Raw genomic sequence first — 18,842 nt, forward strand, 5'->3', positions numbered from 1 at the left:
TGGGAAGACTATGGAACATGCTCGTGTCTAGACATCAGGTTTAAGGGCTGGGGGAATGGGAGAGTGGATGGCATCTGAGCCCCAGGTCACATTCCAGCCTGGGTGTCCTTGGAGCTTGGCTGGTAACCAGGATATAACCAGGATTTCCCCTGTGGTGCCTGCTGCTGCCTGCTTCCAATCCGGATGCTCAGATTATTCCATCCGCCTCAGCCTTGGCCTCAGGGCTGGGGAACTTGCTCTGTAGGTCTTTCAGCCCTGCTCTCGGGACCCAACACTTCCCACACCCTGGCACTTCTCCTTAAGGCTTCCTCTCAGTGCCCAGCCCTGGCTCCCTGGCTCTGGACCCAGGGACCCTAGGAGACCCTTTCAAAAGGAGACCAGCGTAAGCTTAACCAACCACACATAACCACCCCCAGTAAGAAGCGTGGACACATGAGGAAAATGAACATCGCCACCCTGTCTCCACACACTGGGCACTTTGTACACTCAAATGTTCTCAAATTACCCCGGAATCTCCACTTCTTCTGCCCACTGACACTCCCTTCCAGAGTGCCCAGCAGGAGATGGGGGGCAGGAGAAAGAAAAAAAGGAGAGCATCACCAAATCCAAATTTGAGGCCTGAAAACCATCTAAACCATTTAGCCCAGTAATTCTTAACTCTTTGTGGGATCGTGGACCCCCTTGAGAATCTAATGAAACTTATGGAACTGTCCTCAGAAAAGTGTGCACACAGAATTTCAAAGTGCCTATGGAGCCTATGCATCCCATCCATGTGTCCATGGGAGCTTCCTGGATTTTTTACTGGTGAGGAAATCGAGGGCCAGAAAGGAAGGGGGACTTGCTCAGAGTCCCACATTGATTTGTGGTAGTGCATGAGAGTGTGTAAATACCTGAGACTCAAAGTGTCTCCCTCCCCAGTTACACACACACACACACACACACATATATACACACACACAGTAGGAGTGGGGCAGGAAGGGGACTGTTTCCAGGGAAAGCAGGGCTCTAAAGGGATTGTGTAAGCAGGTCCAATCCAGTTCTGTGCAGATGGTGCCAGGGGACATGAGGACAGGATAAAACTTCCCCAGCCCCAAGGGCCTCACTCTCTCTGGCCGTCTTGGACAGACTGACCACCGGACTGCAGTTTGCAGGCTGTGTAGGACAGGGGAAACCAGCAGCCTCCTTGCTCACCTCCAGTGGCACTGTGTGCCCCCAGAGGAGACTCCAGAGGGAGGGGGCACCATGCTGCTCCCTGCCCTGCTCTTTGGGGTGGCATGGACGCTGGCTAAAGGGTAAACTGTTCTCCCTAGGCTTCTTCCCACTAAGATCCTTCTGCCCGTTACCAGGTTCTGGGGCAGTCAGACTCTCCTTCCCTGTGCTTCTCTCTTCCATCTTAACCACCTCCTTTAGTTTGCTAACATCCTTCCCTGGGAGTCAGCCCTTATGGAAACGGGGCCACAGGACAGGCTTCTTGGTGACAGAGGGGAAGGTGGTAGTGGCAGCAGCCGTCATTCCCCCATCCACGGGCAGGCGATGGTGTGAGCGGACAGAGACCATCCAGGTGGAGGAGGAAGTGACCCCCCGTCAGGAGGACCTGGTGCCCTGCGCCCGCCTCTACCACTACAGCCACCTGGGCTGGCGACTGGACCTGTCCCAGCATGGGCCCCCAGCTCTGGGTCTTTGTCCCATCTATAAGTGAGTGAGGGTACAGAACCCAGGCTGTCGGCAGAACAGGAGGGGAGCAACAGGACGTCCTGGGTGGGGGAGAGGACTGGGCAACTGACCCAGGAGCGGGAGGCATTTTGGAAGTAGCCTCTGGTGGGAGGCTCAGAAAAGGGACAGAGAGTGGGTGAGTTGGGGACGGGGGAGGTGGTGAGTGAACACTACTGTGGCCAGAGCGAGGAGGCACTTGATACCTGTTCCCTCTGCCCACTGTCTAGTCTCTGGAATGTCAAAGCAAGAGGGGCTGCAAGATCATCTAGTCCAAACTTACTTTGCAGATGGGGAAAATAAGGCCAGAAAGGGGAAACTATGTGTTAAAGCCATTTAAAGAGTACTTGACCAAATTTAATATCCCTTCCCCGTGATAGAGTTGGGCTGAGCACTAACGTCCTCTTCTCCCCTCTCCTGCTCTGCGGTCCCAGGCCCCCAGAAACCCGGCCTGTTGCACGGAACCAGACGGTGCGAGCTTGCTGCCCAGGCTGGGGGGGCCCACACTGCACCCTGGGTAAGTGCTTTAGTGGACACCAGTGAGCAGTACCTTCTGGGGGTCCTGGGTAGGAGAGAGTAGGGTCTTGCCCAGATCTGTGGCTTCATGGAGGTACGAGACTGCTTTGGGAGGCCGAGAGTTCCCCCATGCCCCCATGCTGCCTCTCTGGGTCACTCTCCTCTTCTCTCCCTCTACCCATCCCAGCCCTCGCTGGAGCCAGCCCTGAGGGCCACTGCTATGCCACGTGGCAGTGCCAGCTACGGGCAGGCTCAGCTAATGCTTCAGCAGGAAGCCTGGAGGAGTGTTGCGCCCGGCCTTGGGGACACAGCTGGCGGAATGGCAGCTCCCAGGCCTGCCTCAGCTGCTCCAGCCAACTCCTCCCAGGTGGGTCCAGAGACTCAGTGTGCCAGGACAGGCACGGTCCCCAGCCATCACCCACTTCTCTTCATGAGCATTCCCATATAAAGAGTTCTGGATTCTGGGCATTCCCAATGGGTTGCCACCTCCTCTCCTGCCCTCATAGAGAAGTCAGTTCCCATCCCCTGCCCACCAGAGTGACCATGCATTGTCCTCTTGCTTCCTACTCTGAGGATCCTGTGTCCTCACCCACTGCCCTCCCGGCCACACATTCAGAGACTCACAGCTGGCATTATCTTCTTCAGGCAATGCTCCCACTCCAGCCCTCCTTCAGCCCCTCGCAGGGGCCGTGGGCCAGCTCTGGAGTCAACGGCAGCATCCATCAGCCACCTGTGCCACCTGGTCAGGCTTCCACTACCGCACCTTCGATGGGCGTCACTACCGCTTCCTGGGCGAATGCACCTACCTGCTGGCAGGCGCTGCTGATTCCACCTGGGCTGTCCACATCACACCCAGGGTGTATTGCTTCCCACCTGGGCACTGCCAACTGGTGAGAGAGGGAGATGGAGACAGGCATGGGGAGGTCGATGGGTGTGAGGGGGGAGCTGCTGACATTTCTTCCACTATGTGTCACCCCCAAGGTTCGTGTGATGATGGGACCTGAGGAGGTGCTGGTCCAAGATGGAAATGTCTCTGTGAATGGGCTGATCGTACCTGATGGGGAGTCTCAGCTACTCCATGGTAAAGGAGCTGGGGGGAGACAAAAGATTGCCCGGTGCCCTATTTGCTCCTCTGGGGCAGCCTGTCCTCCACCCCCCAGGATACCTCCCCCATCCCCGTTGCTATTGGGAGGCACTGGGAAATGAGAAAGTCAATGGAGGAGCCAGGAGGATGTGGATCTAATCCCCACCCCCTCTGCAACCCCCACGAACCACCTCAGAGTGTGAGTCCCTCCACTCCCCTTCCTGAGTCTCAGTTTCCCTTACCTGTCCAGTGGGTGCCATAGTTTCTGCTTTTGTCTACCTGCCTCATGGAAGTGTTGGGAGGAAGAGCTTCTGTTATAATAGATGGGAAAGTTTTTATACCAGCGCTTTTATCCTGGCTGGGCTTTGTGGGGTGAAGCAGGGGTAGGTTCAGTGGCTACGTGCATGTAAGGATATATGTATATGAGGATAGGTGTGTATGTGTGGGTATGTGCCAGTGTGTGCATGGAAGGAAGGGTGTAGGTTTTTGTAGTTGACTTGTAGGTGACTCTCTCAAGAGAGAGTCCACAGCTTTCATGAGCTTCTCGAAGAGGGTGATGGGGCGGGGCGGGGGGAACATTCACTTTTGCCTTAAGAAGTATAAAGTACAAAGCACTCTAGAATCTCCTTCCCCTGGGTGGTTTGATGTGGAGAGTGTGGCCTCAAGAGGCAAAATGACCACCCCCTTCCCATGCCTAGGGCTGAGCCTGCGGTGGCAGGGGGACTGGCTGGTGATATCTGGGGGCCTGGGGGTCATTGTGCGACTGGACAGATCCAGTTCTGTCTCCATTTCCTTGGACCACGAGCTTTGGGGACAGACTCAAGGCCTCTGTGGGCTCTACAATGACCGGCCTGAGGGTAAGTGGGGTGTAGGTGGGTGGCTGGTGCAGGAGGGAAGGGGAGGCAGGAGGCCCTAGATTTCCACACCCTGGCCTCACCCCTCCTCAGATGACTTTCTGGAGCCAGGTGGGGAGCTGGCTGCATTAGCTGCCACCTTTGGGAATTCTTGGAGGCTCCCTGACTCTGAGGTGAGACTGAAGTCCTGCGCTCCCTCCCTTCCCACCTGCCTGCCCGCTCCTGGTCTCTGAGCCCAGCACCCTAGTCCTTAGACGCTGAAACCTTTGTTTTCTGTGTCTCCATCGCTGGCCTGGTCCCTCGGTCAGGGTCTGGCCCTCTCCTACATCCTCAGGGAGGAAGAAAGCAAGCCTCAAGGTCCTATGGAAGCTCATGGGAGGTGCTGTACAGCCCCCCTTGCCTGCTGGGGATCAGCCATCCAGTGGCTGGACTAACCCACTGGATGACTAACCAGCAGATGCTTCAGTTAGCTAGCTAATTACCTCACCTCCTGACTGTGACCGGGCCACTATGCCTCCCCTGGAGCCCTCCCTCTCCCCAGTCTGGGACCCGGCTGGCCTCTTTGCTGCCCTCCATAGCCCCAGGATGTCTAAAGGTAGTGGCATGATGGCAGGACCTTGAAGACGATATCATGGGAGCAGTTATTTCCTTGGTGCCCTGGTTAGTACCCCTCATCTCTGCCCCCTTGGTGCCTGACTCCAACTACCCCAGCTGGGGTGTCCAGATGCAGTGGAGGCGGCTCGGGCCTGTGAGGAACCCCCTGAGGGCACCGAGACAGGCACAGAGGCTGGCCAGCTGCGGGCTGAAGCCCAGGACATGTGTCATCAGCTGCTGGATGGTCCATTCAGGGAATGCCATGCCCAGGTACAGGTGGGGAGCAGAGGTGGTGTCTGGAGCCAGAGGGGCAGGCAGGAGGATGGGTGCTAGAGAGGTACCAATTGAATTGAGAGATGAGACCTGGATTTGAATAGATTACTTTGTGACATCAATCAAGTCACTCCCCGTCTCTGGTCCTCAGTCATCTCTGGAAAATGAGATGGCTAATACTCTCCAAGGTCCCTTTCAGCTCTAATTTTCATAGCATCATGGAAGCAAGGGGTGCAGATAGGAGGTTCTGTGGGTGTGGAGAAAGTGCTGGTTTGAAGTGGCTGTTGTTTCTCTTCCAGGTTCCCCCCACTGAGTACCATGAGGCTTGTCTCTTTGCCTACTGTGTGGGGGCGATGGCAGGCAGTGGGCGAGGGGTTCGGCAGGAGGCCGTGTGTGCCACCTTCGCCAACTACGTCCAGGACTGTGCCAGGCAGCACATCTATGTTCACTGGAGGAAGCCTGGCTTCTGCGGTACGGCTCGCAACTGCCCCTCTTTCCCCATTCCCACGCCCTGCCCCATGGAATTGACGGGAGCTGGTCCAGAGCACGATAGGGCATAGCCACCCAGGGGACCCTTCCCCGCAGGCTCCCTTGGCCTCTTGCAAGGCTGTGCCCGGTTGGGGGCCGTGGGCTGTGGTGGGAGGGGAGCTCTCAGGCCTCCCCGCCATTCCTGTGCCTGCAGAGCGCCTGTGCCTCGGGGGCCAGCTGTACTCTGACTGCGTATCGTCCTGCCCGCCTAGCTGCTCGGCAGTGGGTGAAGGTGGGGAGGGGTCCTGCGGGGAAGAGTGTGTGAGTGGCTGTGCATGCCCACCGGGCCTCTACTGGGATGGCACCCTCTGTGTGCCAGCTGCCCGCTGCCCCTGCTACCACCGACGCCAACGCCACGCCCCTGGCGCCACAGTGTACCAGCTGTGCAACCCGTGGTGGGTCCTCAGGCTTTGCTTGTCTTTCCCTTGGGTCCGAGGTCCACATGGTCCCCTCCAGTCCCTCCCCTGAGGCTGTCTTGGGCAACCTGTCTCTCCCCATTATCCAGCCTTCTTTATTTCACCCCTTTCTGGGGCCTCCCTCGCAAGTGGCCTCTGACTTCTCATAGCACAGCTGGTGAACCTGCTTAAAGACCCTGCCAGTGACCTCTGCTAGGTGACCCCTGACCCTTCGACATGGAATTGGTAGAGGGGGAAGCAGTGGGGTGTTGCGGGGTTGGGGGTGCGGCCAGCTGTCTCAGGCTGTGCTCCTGCCTCTCTGGGGGTACTGCTGATGCCAGAGCTCAATCTGCCTCCCCCATGTGCTCCACAGCGTGTGCCAGGACGGCCGCTGGCACTGCACCCAGGCACCGTGCCCTGCTGAGTGTGCTGTGGGTGGGGATGGGCATTACCTGACCTTGGATGGGCGGAGTTTCTCCTTCCGGGGCAACCAAGGTTGCCGCTACAACCTAGTGCAGGTGGGCAGCAGACGAACTCTGGATGTGGCGGCGGGGAGGGGGTGTTTGCCAGGGCAGGGACCTCGTAAGGGGTGCTGTGGGTGTAGTAGTTTCATGTAAGGAAACTACTAGGTCAAAAAACACAGGGTACACGGGTGGCTCAGTGGCAGAATGCTCGCCTTTCATGCAGGAGATCCGGGTTTGATTCCCGGACCATGCATCTCCCTCAAAAAATATAGACATCCAAGGAAAAGCCAAGAGAACCAGCTCTGGAGAGAGGATGGCTGCCACAGATGCCCTGTGCTTCCCCTCTGAGTTCTCACCTCTTTCCTGAGGTCCTCCCAGGACAGCACCTCAGCCATTGCCACCCACCCAGGGGGCACAAAACAAAAGTTCTTTGACACCAATGAGCAGGCTGGGCATGCCATATACTGTTTCACTGGAAACAACCCAGGAGAAATAAAGGATCCTCCTCCCACTTCATCCCCTCCCCCCCAATATAATTAAGTAACTTGTCAAGTCCAGGCCCAGATCACGTTCTTTGCTACTCTCTCTGCAGCCTCATCAGTGGTCTCTCCATCTAACTCTTGGACCACTTCTCCCTCCATTATCTGTACCCCCTCCTTTCAACAGTAATGATAGGGTGAGAAAATCAGGGAGTACTAAGAGAGGCTGAAGTCATGTCCATAGGAAAGAAAAAGGGTAGCCATCTCTCCCCAGCATACATGTCCAAAGATGCAAACACACACACACACACAGTGCATGATGAGCACACGGCAGTACACAAAGACGTGCATGCACACTGATACACATGTACGGACACTCACAACTTGCTTACACATATAGATACAAAGAGGCATGCACATATGAGACCAACCCAGGAACGTGCACAGACTTGCCATATGTGTATGCACAGATGCACATATACGTGAATACACATATGGATGGAGAGGAAAGGGGCAGCCACCACACCCACAGACATATACACACTTCTGCACACATGCACAGACACAGACATGCATACACATATGCATGTACACAGCCACCTGGGTCTGCCTATACCTCTTCATGCATGCAAATGCATACACATCCACATGGACCCACAGTTGGAGAAGGTTAAGCTCTCTTACCTCATAAGAGTCTGGCTGGCTAAGAGGTGGTCAGCACATGTGTTGGGTGGGAGCTGCCTCCCAGGTGTGAGCTGGTGGTCTGCAGAGAAGGCTTGGAACCCAAGGTTCTCCCCCACACCCCTGCATTCCTTGCCATCTGCCTCAGGACTACGTGAAGGGGCAGCTGCTGATTGCGCTAGAGCATGGGGCCTGCGACACTGGAAGCTGCCTTCATGCCATCTCTGTCTCCCTGGGAGAGACTCACATCCAGCTCAGGGACTCAGGTACCTCAGTTTTGCATTCTTGGGGTACCTACTAGCTCCTACTACGACTGCCATCACCGTCCAGGAAGCCATCCATCCCCAATCCTCTGCTTGCAGGCTCAGGCACTGCCAACCTTGTTCCATTCACATTGCCCTGTGATTTCTGAGTTGACCCCCTCCCCCTCCCCAGGCTCCTGCAAACAGAACTCACTGCCTCAATTTTTCCCATTCAGTTCTGTGGAGATTTCCCCTATAGGTGTTTTCTGCCTTTATTTTCAGAGAAAGTATGTAGAGCTGACAGTTATGGGAGGTGCTAAGAGTCTCACAGCCTGGCCGGAGCCAGACAGCCAGGCAGGCTCCCTCTCAGCTCTGCCGTGAGCCAGTTCAGTAGCCCTCCAATTCTCTTTTCCTCCCTGGGTCTGCTCCTGCATCTCTTTGCCCAGCTCCTCCTGCTCACTGACTACAGAGGGAGAGAAGAGGCAAAAGACAGTATGCCGAGGGCAGTCTTTGAGCTGTGCGGGGGCTCAGCTGGACTGTTGGCCCCTCGGGCATCACTCCAGTTCCTCCAGCTCAGTCCACAGCCCAGCCTGACACCCGCACTCCTGCCTCCCACCCAGGGGTCTTCCTTCCTGCAGCCTCAGCCCTGGGGCATGCTCTCTTCCTCATGCCCACTGGCCCAGCCTCTCCTGGCCTGGGGCTGCCCCACCACAGGCCCCCTATTCCCGTATTCCAGGAGCTGTACTGGTGGACGGGCAAGATGTGGGATTGCCCTGGGTTGGCGCTAGGGGCCTCGGTGTCTTCCGAGCCTCCTCCACCTTTCTGCTGCTGCGCTGGCCCGGGGCCCATGTCCTCTGGGGAGTTTCGGACCCTGCCGCCTACATCACCCTGGACCCAAGCTATGCCCACCAGGTATGCCAGGGAGGTATGTGGGTGGCGGACCAGGCCGTGGTGGGACCACATTTGATTGTCCCATCCCCATTTCTGTGACTCAGGTGCGGGGTCTGTGCGGCACCTTCACCTGGAACCAGCAAGACGACTTCCTAACGCCTGAGGGTGACGTGGAGACCAGCATTTCTGCCTTTGCTAGCAAGTTCCAGGTGGCAGGCGAGGGAAGGTGTCCCCCGGGGGACAGTGCCCTGCTTTCCCCTTGTAGCACTCACACCCAGCGCCGCATTTTCGCCGAGGCAGCCTGTGCTGTCCTGCATGGCTCAGCCTTTCAGGTAGCCAGGTTGGGGTGCTCCTGCTATATCTGTAAAATAATACCTGTCCTGTGCACCTCCGGGGTGATTGTGAGAATTAAAAGAGATTAAATGCCAAGGCCCATGTCGTGGCTGGGGTTGCTAATTGGGATGCTGACTGACAGAGGGATCAGAGAGAAGGGGGAATTCGTGGAAGAGGAGCTAACCCATTTCCCTATTCTCTTGCAAAGGCATGCCATGGACTGGTGGAAAGGGAGCCATACCAGCTGCGCTGTTTGGCAGCCGTGTGTAGCTGTGCCCCTGACAAGGACTGCCTGTGCCCCGTGCTCTCTGCCTATGCACGCCACTGTGCCCAGGAGGATGCCCCACAGCGTTGGAGGAACCGGACCCTCTGCCGTGAGTGCTGTCCCGCCTAGCCTCCCTCTCAGCCTCCTCCTCATTTCCCTCTCCCAGCCTGCTTCTAGCAGTATCTCAAAGGAATCCAAGAATTCTGCAGAGGGCCAGGTGTCCGGGCACAGGGAGGTGAGGGGAGGTGGAGGGAAGTCTCAGGAGGATCCGCTGACCTTGGCAGATTCCTATGGAAGGGTAGGGGGTGTGGAGCCCAGTGGGGAGTGGGCAGAGCTGGCAGTGGTTCTGCCGCTCAACTGCCTGTGCTCCCCTGCCCAGCTGTCATGTGCCCTCATGGCCAGGAGTATCAGGAGTGTGCCCCAGCTTGCGGTCGAAACTGTGGGGAGCCGGAAGACTGCGAGGATCTGGGGGGCTGCGTGGCTGGGTGTAATTGCCCCCCGGGGCTGCTATGGGACCCCGAAGGCCAGTGCGTGCCCCCCAGTTTGTGCCCCTGCCAGCTTGGAGCCCGTCGCTATGCCCCTGGCAGTGCCACCACGAAGGACTGCAATCACTGGTGAGGGAATGAAATTGGGGTGAAGAGGTGGAGTGTGAGAGGGGCTGTGCTGTGTAACGCTGTGGGTTATAGTCTGAGCGTTGGGGATGACAGAGCCTTAAACACTTCCCCGCAGCTGTAGAGCACTCTAGGGTCAATGAAGCACTTTCAGTTAATCATCTTATTTGCTTTTGCTTCATACTTATAAATAAACTAGTAAAGTAAGAAGTAGAATTGTCCCATTTTACAGATGAGGAAACAGAGTCTTAGAAAGGCTAAGTGACTTGCTGAACGACGCAGGTTGTTACTGAAGAAAGACTAGGACCTAAATCCTGAATTCCTGTTGAATGTTGTCCTGACGCTCTTCCAAGAGTTTAGAAAAAGTAAAGGGAAGTTATGACCTATGGAGGCAGGGCCTGGGGTGGTTGAGGGCTTTAGTGAAATCCTTTTCCTGCCTGGGCTGGAAGTGAGATTGTTAATTCCCAGAGCCCTGAGAACTGCCCCATTGGAGCTGGGGTAGGAGAGGTGACCATGCCCATTCTAGGTGTGTCAGGGCGCTGGAAATAACCCAGCTTCCTGTGCTTGCAACTGGGACAGGAAGTGAGAGGCTTAGGTCTCCAGAGTCAAGGTTGGATTTCCACTCAATGTTTGGAATCTGGACACTTCAGTCCCCAAAGCCTGGGTTCTTGAGGCGCGCACCAGATCAGACCAGGAGTGTGGAGGTTTATCCATGTTTGGGCCTGGTTCTTACCCACCTTTCAACCTCTGGCAGCATCTGTGAGGAAAGGGGCCTCTGGAACTGCACTGCTCGCCACTGCCCCCCACAGAAGACCTTCTGCCCGGGCGAGCTTGTCTATGTCCCTGGTGCCTGCCTCCTCACCTGTGACAGCCCCAGCGCCAACCACTCCTGCCCCAAGGGCAGCACCAGCAGCTGTGTCTGTCCCCCAGGCTCTGTGCTGCTGGTGAGTCTGGAAAGGGGCTGCCTGGGGTGTCAGAGCAGCCTTCCTAAACCAGGGCAAGGCCCCGATCCTCTAGCTGTCAGAAACGCTGGGTGGGCTGTCTGACAGTCCTGCCAAGGTGTCCCTTTGTCCCTGACCTCTGCCCAGGATGAGCGCTGTGTGCCCCCCGAGCTCTGTCCCTGCCGTCACAGTGGACAGTGGTACCCGCCAAATGCTACTATCCAGGAGGACTGCAACATTTGGTATGCCTGCAACCCTGTAACTTTTTGACCTCATGACCCTTGGCTCCCAAAACGTCATTCGTCTTAAGTCCCACATTTTCCGTGGAAAACATTGGAGTGGGGGTGGGATAGGGTCTCCACAATGACCTGGGCAATGGGAACCTTCCAGGGTCCCTCCAAGCTAGGGTCTGTAATTGCTTGGAGCCTAGACTGGCTCCATCCTCTGCATTCGATTCTGGCAGCCTCTGGCCTCAGTGACTGTTTCCCCTACTCCACTTGCCCACAGTGTGTGCCAGGGCCGGCGGTGGCAATGCACAGGGCAGAGGTGCAGCGGACGGTGCCAGGCATCGGGTGCGCCCCACTATGTGACATTTGATGGGCTGGCGCTGACCTTCCCTGGGGCCTGCGAATATCTGCTGGTGCGAGAGGCCGGTGGCCGATTCACAGTCTCTGCCCAGAACCTGCCATGTGGGGCAAGCGGCCTCACCTGCACCAAGGCACTGACCCTGCGGCTGGAGAGCACTGTCGTTCACATGCTTAGAGGTGACTGAGATTCTGGAAGATGGACTAGGGAAGGGGCACGACCAGCTTGGTGTTGCAGCTCTGCACGCGTAGCCAAGGCCTGGGATCCCTGCAGTCTCCTCACTGGAGGCCAGCCCTGCACACGGCTGGTTTACCCATCAGTATGGTGGAGGTGGTGTCTCTTCTCTTGGTTGGGAATCATTATTTTGGGACACTCCAATAAATCAAGTCCCAGAGAGATCTAGTAAACTCGCGAGGGTTATGTAGCTGAAAAGCAAAAAAAGAAAAAGTGGGAGAGGAGGCTGGGAGATATTCATGGGGATCTGGGAACCTCATTCACCCCCAGGCTGAGCCCTGATGCCTCTTCCTCCTCTTCCTCCTAGGCAGGGCAGTGACGGTGAATGGGGTGAGCGTAACACCCCCCAAGGTTTACACAGGTCCAGGGCTGAGCCTGCGCCGGGCTGGCCTCTTCCTGATGCTCACGACCCGCTTGGGCCTCGCCCTGCTCTGGGATGGAGGTCAGGCCCCCAACCCTGACCCCACTGACCCACACCCTGCTTTAGCACCCTGGGATTGAACTCAGGCCCTCACCGCTTTCTCCTGACACCTGACTTTCTCCGCTCCTAGCCTTCCTCAGTGCTAACATGGAGGTCGTAACTCTAACCTAGGGGCTGGGTTCCTTCTCTCCCGAGATTTCCCACTCTGACAGCAAGGCCGGGGTCCTGAACTCTGACCCTTCCTCTCTGCCTGCTTGCCTCTCTGCCCCTCCCAGCTCAGAGCTTTTCCACCTGTCCTTGCAACCCATACGAATGGCTGGAGATCCCAAATTATCTTTGTATAATTGTAAATGTTTTTATTCATTGAGAAAGCAATACCTGCTCACCAAGAAACATTAAGAAAATATCACATTTTAGAAAGGAGAAATGAAAATAAATCCAACATCCCACCACCCAAGTACAAGCAAGTGGTATTTTAGAATTACTGAGAAAATGAGGGAAACCAACATATCCACGCCCCCACACCACACACACACACACACACACACACACACACACACACACACACACACGGGAAGGAGTAGCCGAGCAGACCACAGAGCTGCCTCTGCCGTAATGCCAACTGGCTGCCCTCTGCACTTCTGGCTGCCCTCTCTGCCCCAGGCACCCGGGTGCTTGTGCAGCTGTCACCCCAGTTCCGTGGCCGTGTATCTGGGCTGTGTGGAGACTTTGATGGAGATGCCAGTAATGACTTGAGGAACCGCCAGGGAGTCCTGGAGCCCACCGCTGAGCTGGCTGCCCACTCCTGGCGCCTCCGTCCCCTCTGCCCCGAACCAGGAGACCAGCCCCATCCCTGCACTGTGAGACTCGGGGGAGCAGGTCCAAATCAGCAGCATGTTGGGGGGGGGGGGGCAGAAGGGTAGGGAGGCTGGGGGAACGAGCTGTAAAAGCTGGGGGTGGTTGCAGATCCTGGAGGGGAGAGGAAGGGAGGGTGTCCAGCTGGCCCACAGGTGCTGGAGACAGCTCTGCCCTGCAGGTGAACGCCCATCGGGCAGGCTGGGCTCGGGCACGCTGTGGGGTACTGCTGCAGCTGCTGTTTGCCCCGTGCCATGCAGACGTGCCCCCCCAGCAGCACTACGAGTGGTGTGTGTATGATGCCTGCGGGTGAGGAGGGGCAGCGCCCGGGCTGGGGCTGGGGGAGGGTATGAGGTGGCGGAGGGAAGTTCTGGAGCTAAACCTTCCCCCCTACAGCTGTGATTCTGGAGGTGACTGTGAGTGTCTCTGCTCAGCCATCGCCACCTATGCAGACGAGTGTGCCCGACACGGCCATCATCTGCGCTGGCGCAGCCAGGAGCTCTGCCGTGAGTGTGCCCTGCTCTTGCTCCCCACCACTCAGTCCTATCCCGGGCTTGGCTTTTTAAAAGATGCATCTCCACCTTGTTAGTCAGCTATTTATTTGTCCAACAGAGGATATTTACTGAGTACTTATGATATGATTGTCTAATAGAAAATCCCAAAGAATTGACCAAAAAAAAAGTGCTGGACAACTTCTAGATGAGCAAAACACGCAAAAATTGCCACCCTAGTAGAATTTACATGTTACAAAGAGCCTTGGAAGAGTTTCAGCAAATGTGGACCCCAGGCACCCCTGTGCCCTCCATCCCCTATTGCCATGACCTCACCTTGTGCCAGCTTGTGCAGCCTGATGCCCTCACACCTCTCTCCTCTCCACCCAGCCCTACAGTGTGAAGGGGGCCAGCTGTATGAGGCCTGTGGCCCCACATGTCCCCCCACCTGCCATGATCATGGTCCTGAGCCCGGCTGGCCCTGCCAGGCCATTGCCTGTGTGGAGGGCTGCTTCTGCCCCGAGGGGACGCTGCTGCACGGTGTGTAGTCAGAATCGGCAGAAGGGAGGGGACCACTAGGGCTGGGGAAGGGTCATAAGGTCATGGGTGACTGGGTTGGAGCTAGAGCCACTGCGCCCTTTTGGCTCTGACCCTTTCTCTGTTGTCTCAGGTGGAGTCTGCGTGGAGCCTACTTCCTGCCCCTGTGAGTGGGAGGGCAACTTCTTCCAGCCAGGGGCTGTGTTGCAGAAGGATTGTGGGAACTGGTAAGTGGAGATCTCAAGGGGAGCCCTATGCCTCTCTGGGCTGGCCAAGTCCAATGTTATGGCTGATCCCAGGACACCATGTGCTCAGCACGTGCCAGGAAAGCCAGTGGCATTGTGGAGCTGGTGGTGCCCACTGTGAGGAGCTGGTACCTGGCTGTGCAGAAGGAGAGGTCCCGTGCCAGGAGAGTGGGCAATGTGTGCCCCACGAGTGGCTTTGTGACAACCAGGATGACTGTGGTGATGGCTCAGATGAGGAGGGTGAGTGTTTTCACCTGAGTGTGGCAGCAATGGGTGATGAGGTCTACCTTTCTACGTGCCACTGAAGCACATGTCCCTAGGGTGACGCCTAAGCTGCAGCCCCTGTTGCCAAGAGACATGACCAGTGGGGATGAGGGTGGGATAAAACAATGTTTTATCAAGGGCTGGAGCTTCTTTGGGACCCTTCATCAGTGTCCTGAGCCTCCTGCTTGCCCCGGGCCAGGCTGTCCCACCCCAGACTGTGGGGATGGGCAGATCTCTTGCAGCCCCGGCCACTGCCTGCCCTTGAGCCTGCGCTGTGATGGGCAGGACGACTGTGACGATGGAACAGATGAGCAGGACTGCCCCTGCCCCCAGGGATCGCTGGCCTGTGCTGATGGGCGCTGCCTGCCCCCAGCCCTGCTGTGCGACGGCCATCCCCACTGTCCAGACGCCGCTGACGAGGAGTCCTGTCTGGGTGTGTGGCCCATCTCCTCCAAGCCCTCCCCATGTCTGCCTCCCCTCCTCTGCTAGCCCCCATTCGCGCTGCTCTGCCGGAGGTTCGGCACCCTTGAGTGTGTGAATGGGGTAAGTGGACACCCCAAACAACAAGGATAAGGAGCAAGGCCCTGGGACCAGCTCCTCCTTTGTCCAGCTGCAGGTGATGCGAACTGCGCCCCCGGGGAAGTGTCCTGTGTGGACGACACCTGCGTGGACGTCGTCCAGCTGTGTGACGGAGTCTGGGACTGCCCAGATGGTGCAGATGAGGGGCCTGGGCACTGCCCCTTCCCCTCTCTGCCCACTCCCCCCGCTGGCACCTTGCCTGGCCCCTCTACTGGCTCCCCGGAGACTACACCATCTGCTGGGGCCAGCGTCAGCCCTGGTGAGTACCCAGGAGGGAGTGAGTGCAGTGAGAAAGCTGAAGCTTGAGGCCCGAGGCTGGAGAGCAGGGGGAGAGGGACATGTTCCGGGGCAGGTGCTCTAGGATGGGGACAACCCCAAAGACACCAAAACGAGCAGAGGGTGCTTGAACAGGATTAAAAGGAGAGCTCCAAGCTCTGGGGAGTCTCATGGAAATTCCTGGAGGAGGGAGAGTGTTTGGAAAATCAATAGGGCACCAAAATGCAGGAATGATTGGACTTGGGGAGGAGACTGAAGGCAGGGTAAGGAGGCTGGCGGGAAGACTGTGAGCTCAGGTAAGGGGCAGGAGGGGCCTAGAGTGGGGAGCGGAGATGGCCTCGGAGATGCAAAGGTGAGAACAGCCTAGCAGAGGCCCCGTGACCCCCGATGGAGCGTCTAAAGCCCGGTGCCTGCCGCAGCGCCGTCCTGCGGCCGGTTCGAGTTTCCCTGCGGCAGCGGCGAGTGCACCCCGCGGGGCTGGCGCTGCGACGACGAAGAGGACTGCGCCGATGGCAGCGACGAGCGCGATTGCGGCCGGCCTTGCGCGCCGCATCATGAGCCCTGCGCCCACGGCCCGCGCTGCGTGCCGCACCGACAGCTGTGCGACGGGGTGCCGCAGTGCCCCGACGGCTCGGACGAGGGCCCCGACGCCTGCGGTGAGAGTCCGCACGCCACCCCGCGGGTGGAGCCCTGACGTGCGCACCAAGGAGGCTGGACGCCCCACCCCGTCCTCAAGCACTTCTCTCCCCACGGTGGACCAGCGAGCTAGAGTGATTTGGGTCTGGGAGTGTCAAAGTCTGAGCTGGTTTTCTGGTCCAATGATGTTTTTATGACGTTCCCTTTGAAAACTTTTCTTGTCCCATCCAAGCACAAGGGAAAGACAAAGGGGGCTTTTGGCTTTCCTGTGCCGCATTTGGGCAAGAAGAGAGGAGAAAGTGGGCAGTAGCTGCTTCTCTCCACCCACACTTAGGTGGCCCCTTCCCAATCCTTAATGTCCTCTCCTCCTCCCCCTTGGCCTCAAATCCTCCCCCACATACCAGCCTATGCCTCTTGGACCCCTGGGCCCCACCCAAAGGTGTCTGTGAGCCAGGTGCAGGTCCCCTCCAGGGCCTTTGTGTACCCCCTGCCAGCCCCTCTGCCCCCGGGGGCCAAGGAACACAGTAGGACACTTCCTATTGTGCCCCCAGGCTCCACCCAGCTGCCCCCGTGCCCTGGCCTCTTTCCCTGTGGTTCAGCTGTTCGGCTGTGCCTGAACCCTCAACAGCTCTGTGATGGGATCTCAGATTGTCCTGAGGGCGAAGATGAGCTGGGCTGTGGTACGGACAATATGTTCCCCTGACGAAGGCCCAATCAGGGGTGGGCCCAGGAAATGGTCTGAGGGTGGGCTGAAGAGGGGGTGTCTGTCCTGTGGCAGAGCCTATGCCGCTCGCTCCTGGTCTGACTGCTTTTCTCTCCTCTTCCTCCTAGAGGGGCTGCCAGCCCCAGGAGGCCCCAACAGGACTGGGCTTCCCTGCCCAGAATACTCCTGCCCTGGTGGCATCTGCATCAGTTTCCAGCTGGTGAGGGTTGGGGGGAGGTGGCTGGTGGAGTGGGCGGGGCCCTTGTGCCTCCCGGTGTGGACGGAGCCCTGACCCCGTTCCCCTCCACAGGTATGTGACGGGAAGCCTGACTGTGAATTGGCAGGGGGGACAGGGGCCTCCCCAGAAGAGCAGGGCTGTGGGACCTGGGGTTCTTGGAGCACGTGGGGGGCATGCAGCCGGACCTGCGGGCCTGGGGTCCAGGGCAGGAGCCGCCGCTGCTCCTCGGCTGGTCTCCCAGTGCTGCAGCACTGCCAGGGCCCCGAGCGCCAGTCTCAGGTCTGCTTCACTGTGGCCTGCCCAGGTGAGGGGGCCAGGGCACCATGGGAGGGGGCAGCAAACAGGAGGGGACTGGAAAGAGGAGGGCAGAGAAAAGGCTGGTAGGCTCTACCTCATTGTGCTCTCTTGGCCTGCCCTGCTCCTCTTCCTCACAGTGGATGGTGAATGGAGCTTCTGGTCTCCCTGGTCTTCATGCTCTGAGCCGTGTGGGGGCACCAGGTCACGGCAGCGGCAGTGCCACCCACCCCAGAATGGGGGCCGGAGCTGTGCTGTGCTGTCCGGGGACCCTCATGGCACCCGCCAGACCAGTGAGCGCTCACAGAGGGAAGGGCTGGGAAGAGGGCATGCATAGGGGAGGGGGAGAGGGGACCGGCTGTGGGGAGGCTGCTCTTCATGGGGGTTCTCTGCTGTGGACCCCACCTGCACCCAGACTCCCGGTTCCCACTTTCTCCTAGAGCCTTGCCCCCAGGATGGCTGCTTCAATGCCACCTGCTCTGGGGAGCTGGTGTTCCGGCCCTGTGCCCCCTGCCCTCTCACCTGCGATGACATCTCTAGCCGGGCCATGTGCCCACCTGACCAGCCCTGCATCCCAGGTGAGGGGGCTTGGGCCCAGGGAGTACTGTAGAGGCTGAGCTCTCTGGGCTGGATGCCTCACCCTGGGCCTTCCCTAGGCTGCTGGTGCCCAGAAGGGCAGGTGCTGGGCAGTGAGGGGCAGTGTGTGTGGCCCCGGCAGTGCCCCTGCCTGGTGGATGGTGCCCGCTACTGGCCTGGGCAACGCATCAAGGCCAACTGCCAGCTCTGCATTTGCCAAGATGGGCGACCGCGGCGCTGCCGGCCCAACCCAGACTGCGCTGGTGAGACCCCTGCTCTTGGCCCTTCCCTCGTGGTCCTTCCCATCCCCACGCCTCAGAGCACCTCACTGGGCACCCCACCTCTGGGCCCATCAGCCCTGACTCTGAGCATCTCCCACCCTAAAGACCCCACCCTCTGACTCTTGGCTTTCCGTCAGTGAACTGCGGCTGGTCATCTTGGTCCCCCTGGGCTGAGTGTCTGGGCCCCTGCGAGAGTCAGAGCATTCAGTGGTCCTTCCGGAGCCCCAACAACCCCCGCCCTTCCAGCCAAGGTCGCCAGTGTAGGGGCATCTACCGCAAGGCCCGAAGGTACGTCGCTCCTACCCCCAGGAGCCTGCTGGCACCGGGACCCTGTGCCCCATTCCTGCCCTAAGAACTCACTGCCTGATCCCATTTAGGAAGCTTCCTGTGTGTCCCTTACCAGGCTAGGTGCTTTCACATGCACCTGCTACCTCAAATTAGGGGCTGCTCTCTCTAGTGCCCTACCGACCTAAACCCCAGGCCCAGCACATCTTTGGAGATCCCCAACCTTTTCCTTCAGTTTTATGTCCTCCTGGCCCAATAGGAGGATAGAGGGAGCCCATGAATGCCTATATTGACAAATTGAGGGGCAGGTATGGTCCCTCTGGTTTGCACCCATGTCTTCTGGATGTCCCTATGGCAATGCTTGTGGGAGGACATAGTAGTGTCCGCCTGCCCAGGTCCCTCTGGGGTTGATTAGACCAGCTGAGGATGTTTGTACAAACTGCCTCCATGCCCATTTTGGAGCCATTTGCACTTTCTCAGG

The 18,842-nt window shown here is 58.2% G+C and overlaps 1 protein-coding gene across 1 annotated transcript in view; it reads left to right on the top strand.

Annotated features, from left to right (window-relative positions):
- The window catches only part of LOC143682278 (SCO-spondin-like), a 60,192-nt gene that overhangs the window by 2,186 nt on the left and 39,164 nt on the right, over positions 1-18,842 (top strand). Inside the window, exons 3-38 of the mRNA XM_077159102.1 lie at positions 1,531-1,695; positions 2,145-2,227; positions 2,414-2,593; positions 2,872-3,116; positions 3,208-3,307; positions 4,009-4,167; positions 4,258-4,337; positions 4,876-5,028; positions 5,331-5,502; positions 5,714-5,954; positions 6,328-6,472; positions 7,727-7,844; positions 8,557-8,732; positions 8,816-9,043; positions 9,253-9,418; positions 9,689-9,923; positions 10,675-10,864; positions 11,009-11,103; positions 11,369-11,625; positions 11,988-12,122; positions 12,765-12,961; positions 13,138-13,265; positions 13,353-13,462; positions 13,838-13,987; positions 14,118-14,211; positions 14,300-14,469; positions 14,693-14,926; positions 15,104-15,331; positions 15,768-16,004; positions 16,536-16,664; positions 16,816-16,907; positions 16,998-17,229; positions 17,360-17,512; positions 17,660-17,797; positions 17,876-18,058; positions 18,214-18,364. Coding sequence (XP_077015217.1) covers positions 1,531-1,695; positions 2,145-2,227; positions 2,414-2,593; positions 2,872-3,116; positions 3,208-3,307; positions 4,009-4,167; positions 4,258-4,337; positions 4,876-5,028; positions 5,331-5,502; positions 5,714-5,954; positions 6,328-6,472; positions 7,727-7,844; positions 8,557-8,732; positions 8,816-9,043; positions 9,253-9,418; positions 9,689-9,923; positions 10,675-10,864; positions 11,009-11,103; positions 11,369-11,625; positions 11,988-12,122; positions 12,765-12,961; positions 13,138-13,265; positions 13,353-13,462; positions 13,838-13,987; positions 14,118-14,211; positions 14,300-14,469; positions 14,693-14,926; positions 15,104-15,331; positions 15,768-16,004; positions 16,536-16,664; positions 16,816-16,907; positions 16,998-17,229; positions 17,360-17,512; positions 17,660-17,797; positions 17,876-18,058; positions 18,214-18,364 — 5,949 coding nt within the window. The remainder of the gene's footprint in view (positions 1-1,530; positions 1,696-2,144; positions 2,228-2,413; positions 2,594-2,871; positions 3,117-3,207; positions 3,308-4,008; positions 4,168-4,257; positions 4,338-4,875; positions 5,029-5,330; positions 5,503-5,713; positions 5,955-6,327; positions 6,473-7,726; positions 7,845-8,556; positions 8,733-8,815; positions 9,044-9,252; positions 9,419-9,688; positions 9,924-10,674; positions 10,865-11,008; positions 11,104-11,368; positions 11,626-11,987; positions 12,123-12,764; positions 12,962-13,137; positions 13,266-13,352; positions 13,463-13,837; positions 13,988-14,117; positions 14,212-14,299; positions 14,470-14,692; positions 14,927-15,103; positions 15,332-15,767; positions 16,005-16,535; positions 16,665-16,815; positions 16,908-16,997; positions 17,230-17,359; positions 17,513-17,659; positions 17,798-17,875; positions 18,059-18,213; positions 18,365-18,842) is intronic.

Source organism: Tamandua tetradactyla, chromosome 1, assembly GCF_023851605.1.
Source record: "Tamandua tetradactyla isolate mTamTet1 chromosome 1, mTamTet1.pri, whole genome shotgun sequence".
In the NCBI taxonomy this organism is placed as follows: domain Eukaryota; kingdom Metazoa; phylum Chordata; class Mammalia; order Pilosa; family Myrmecophagidae; genus Tamandua; species Tamandua tetradactyla.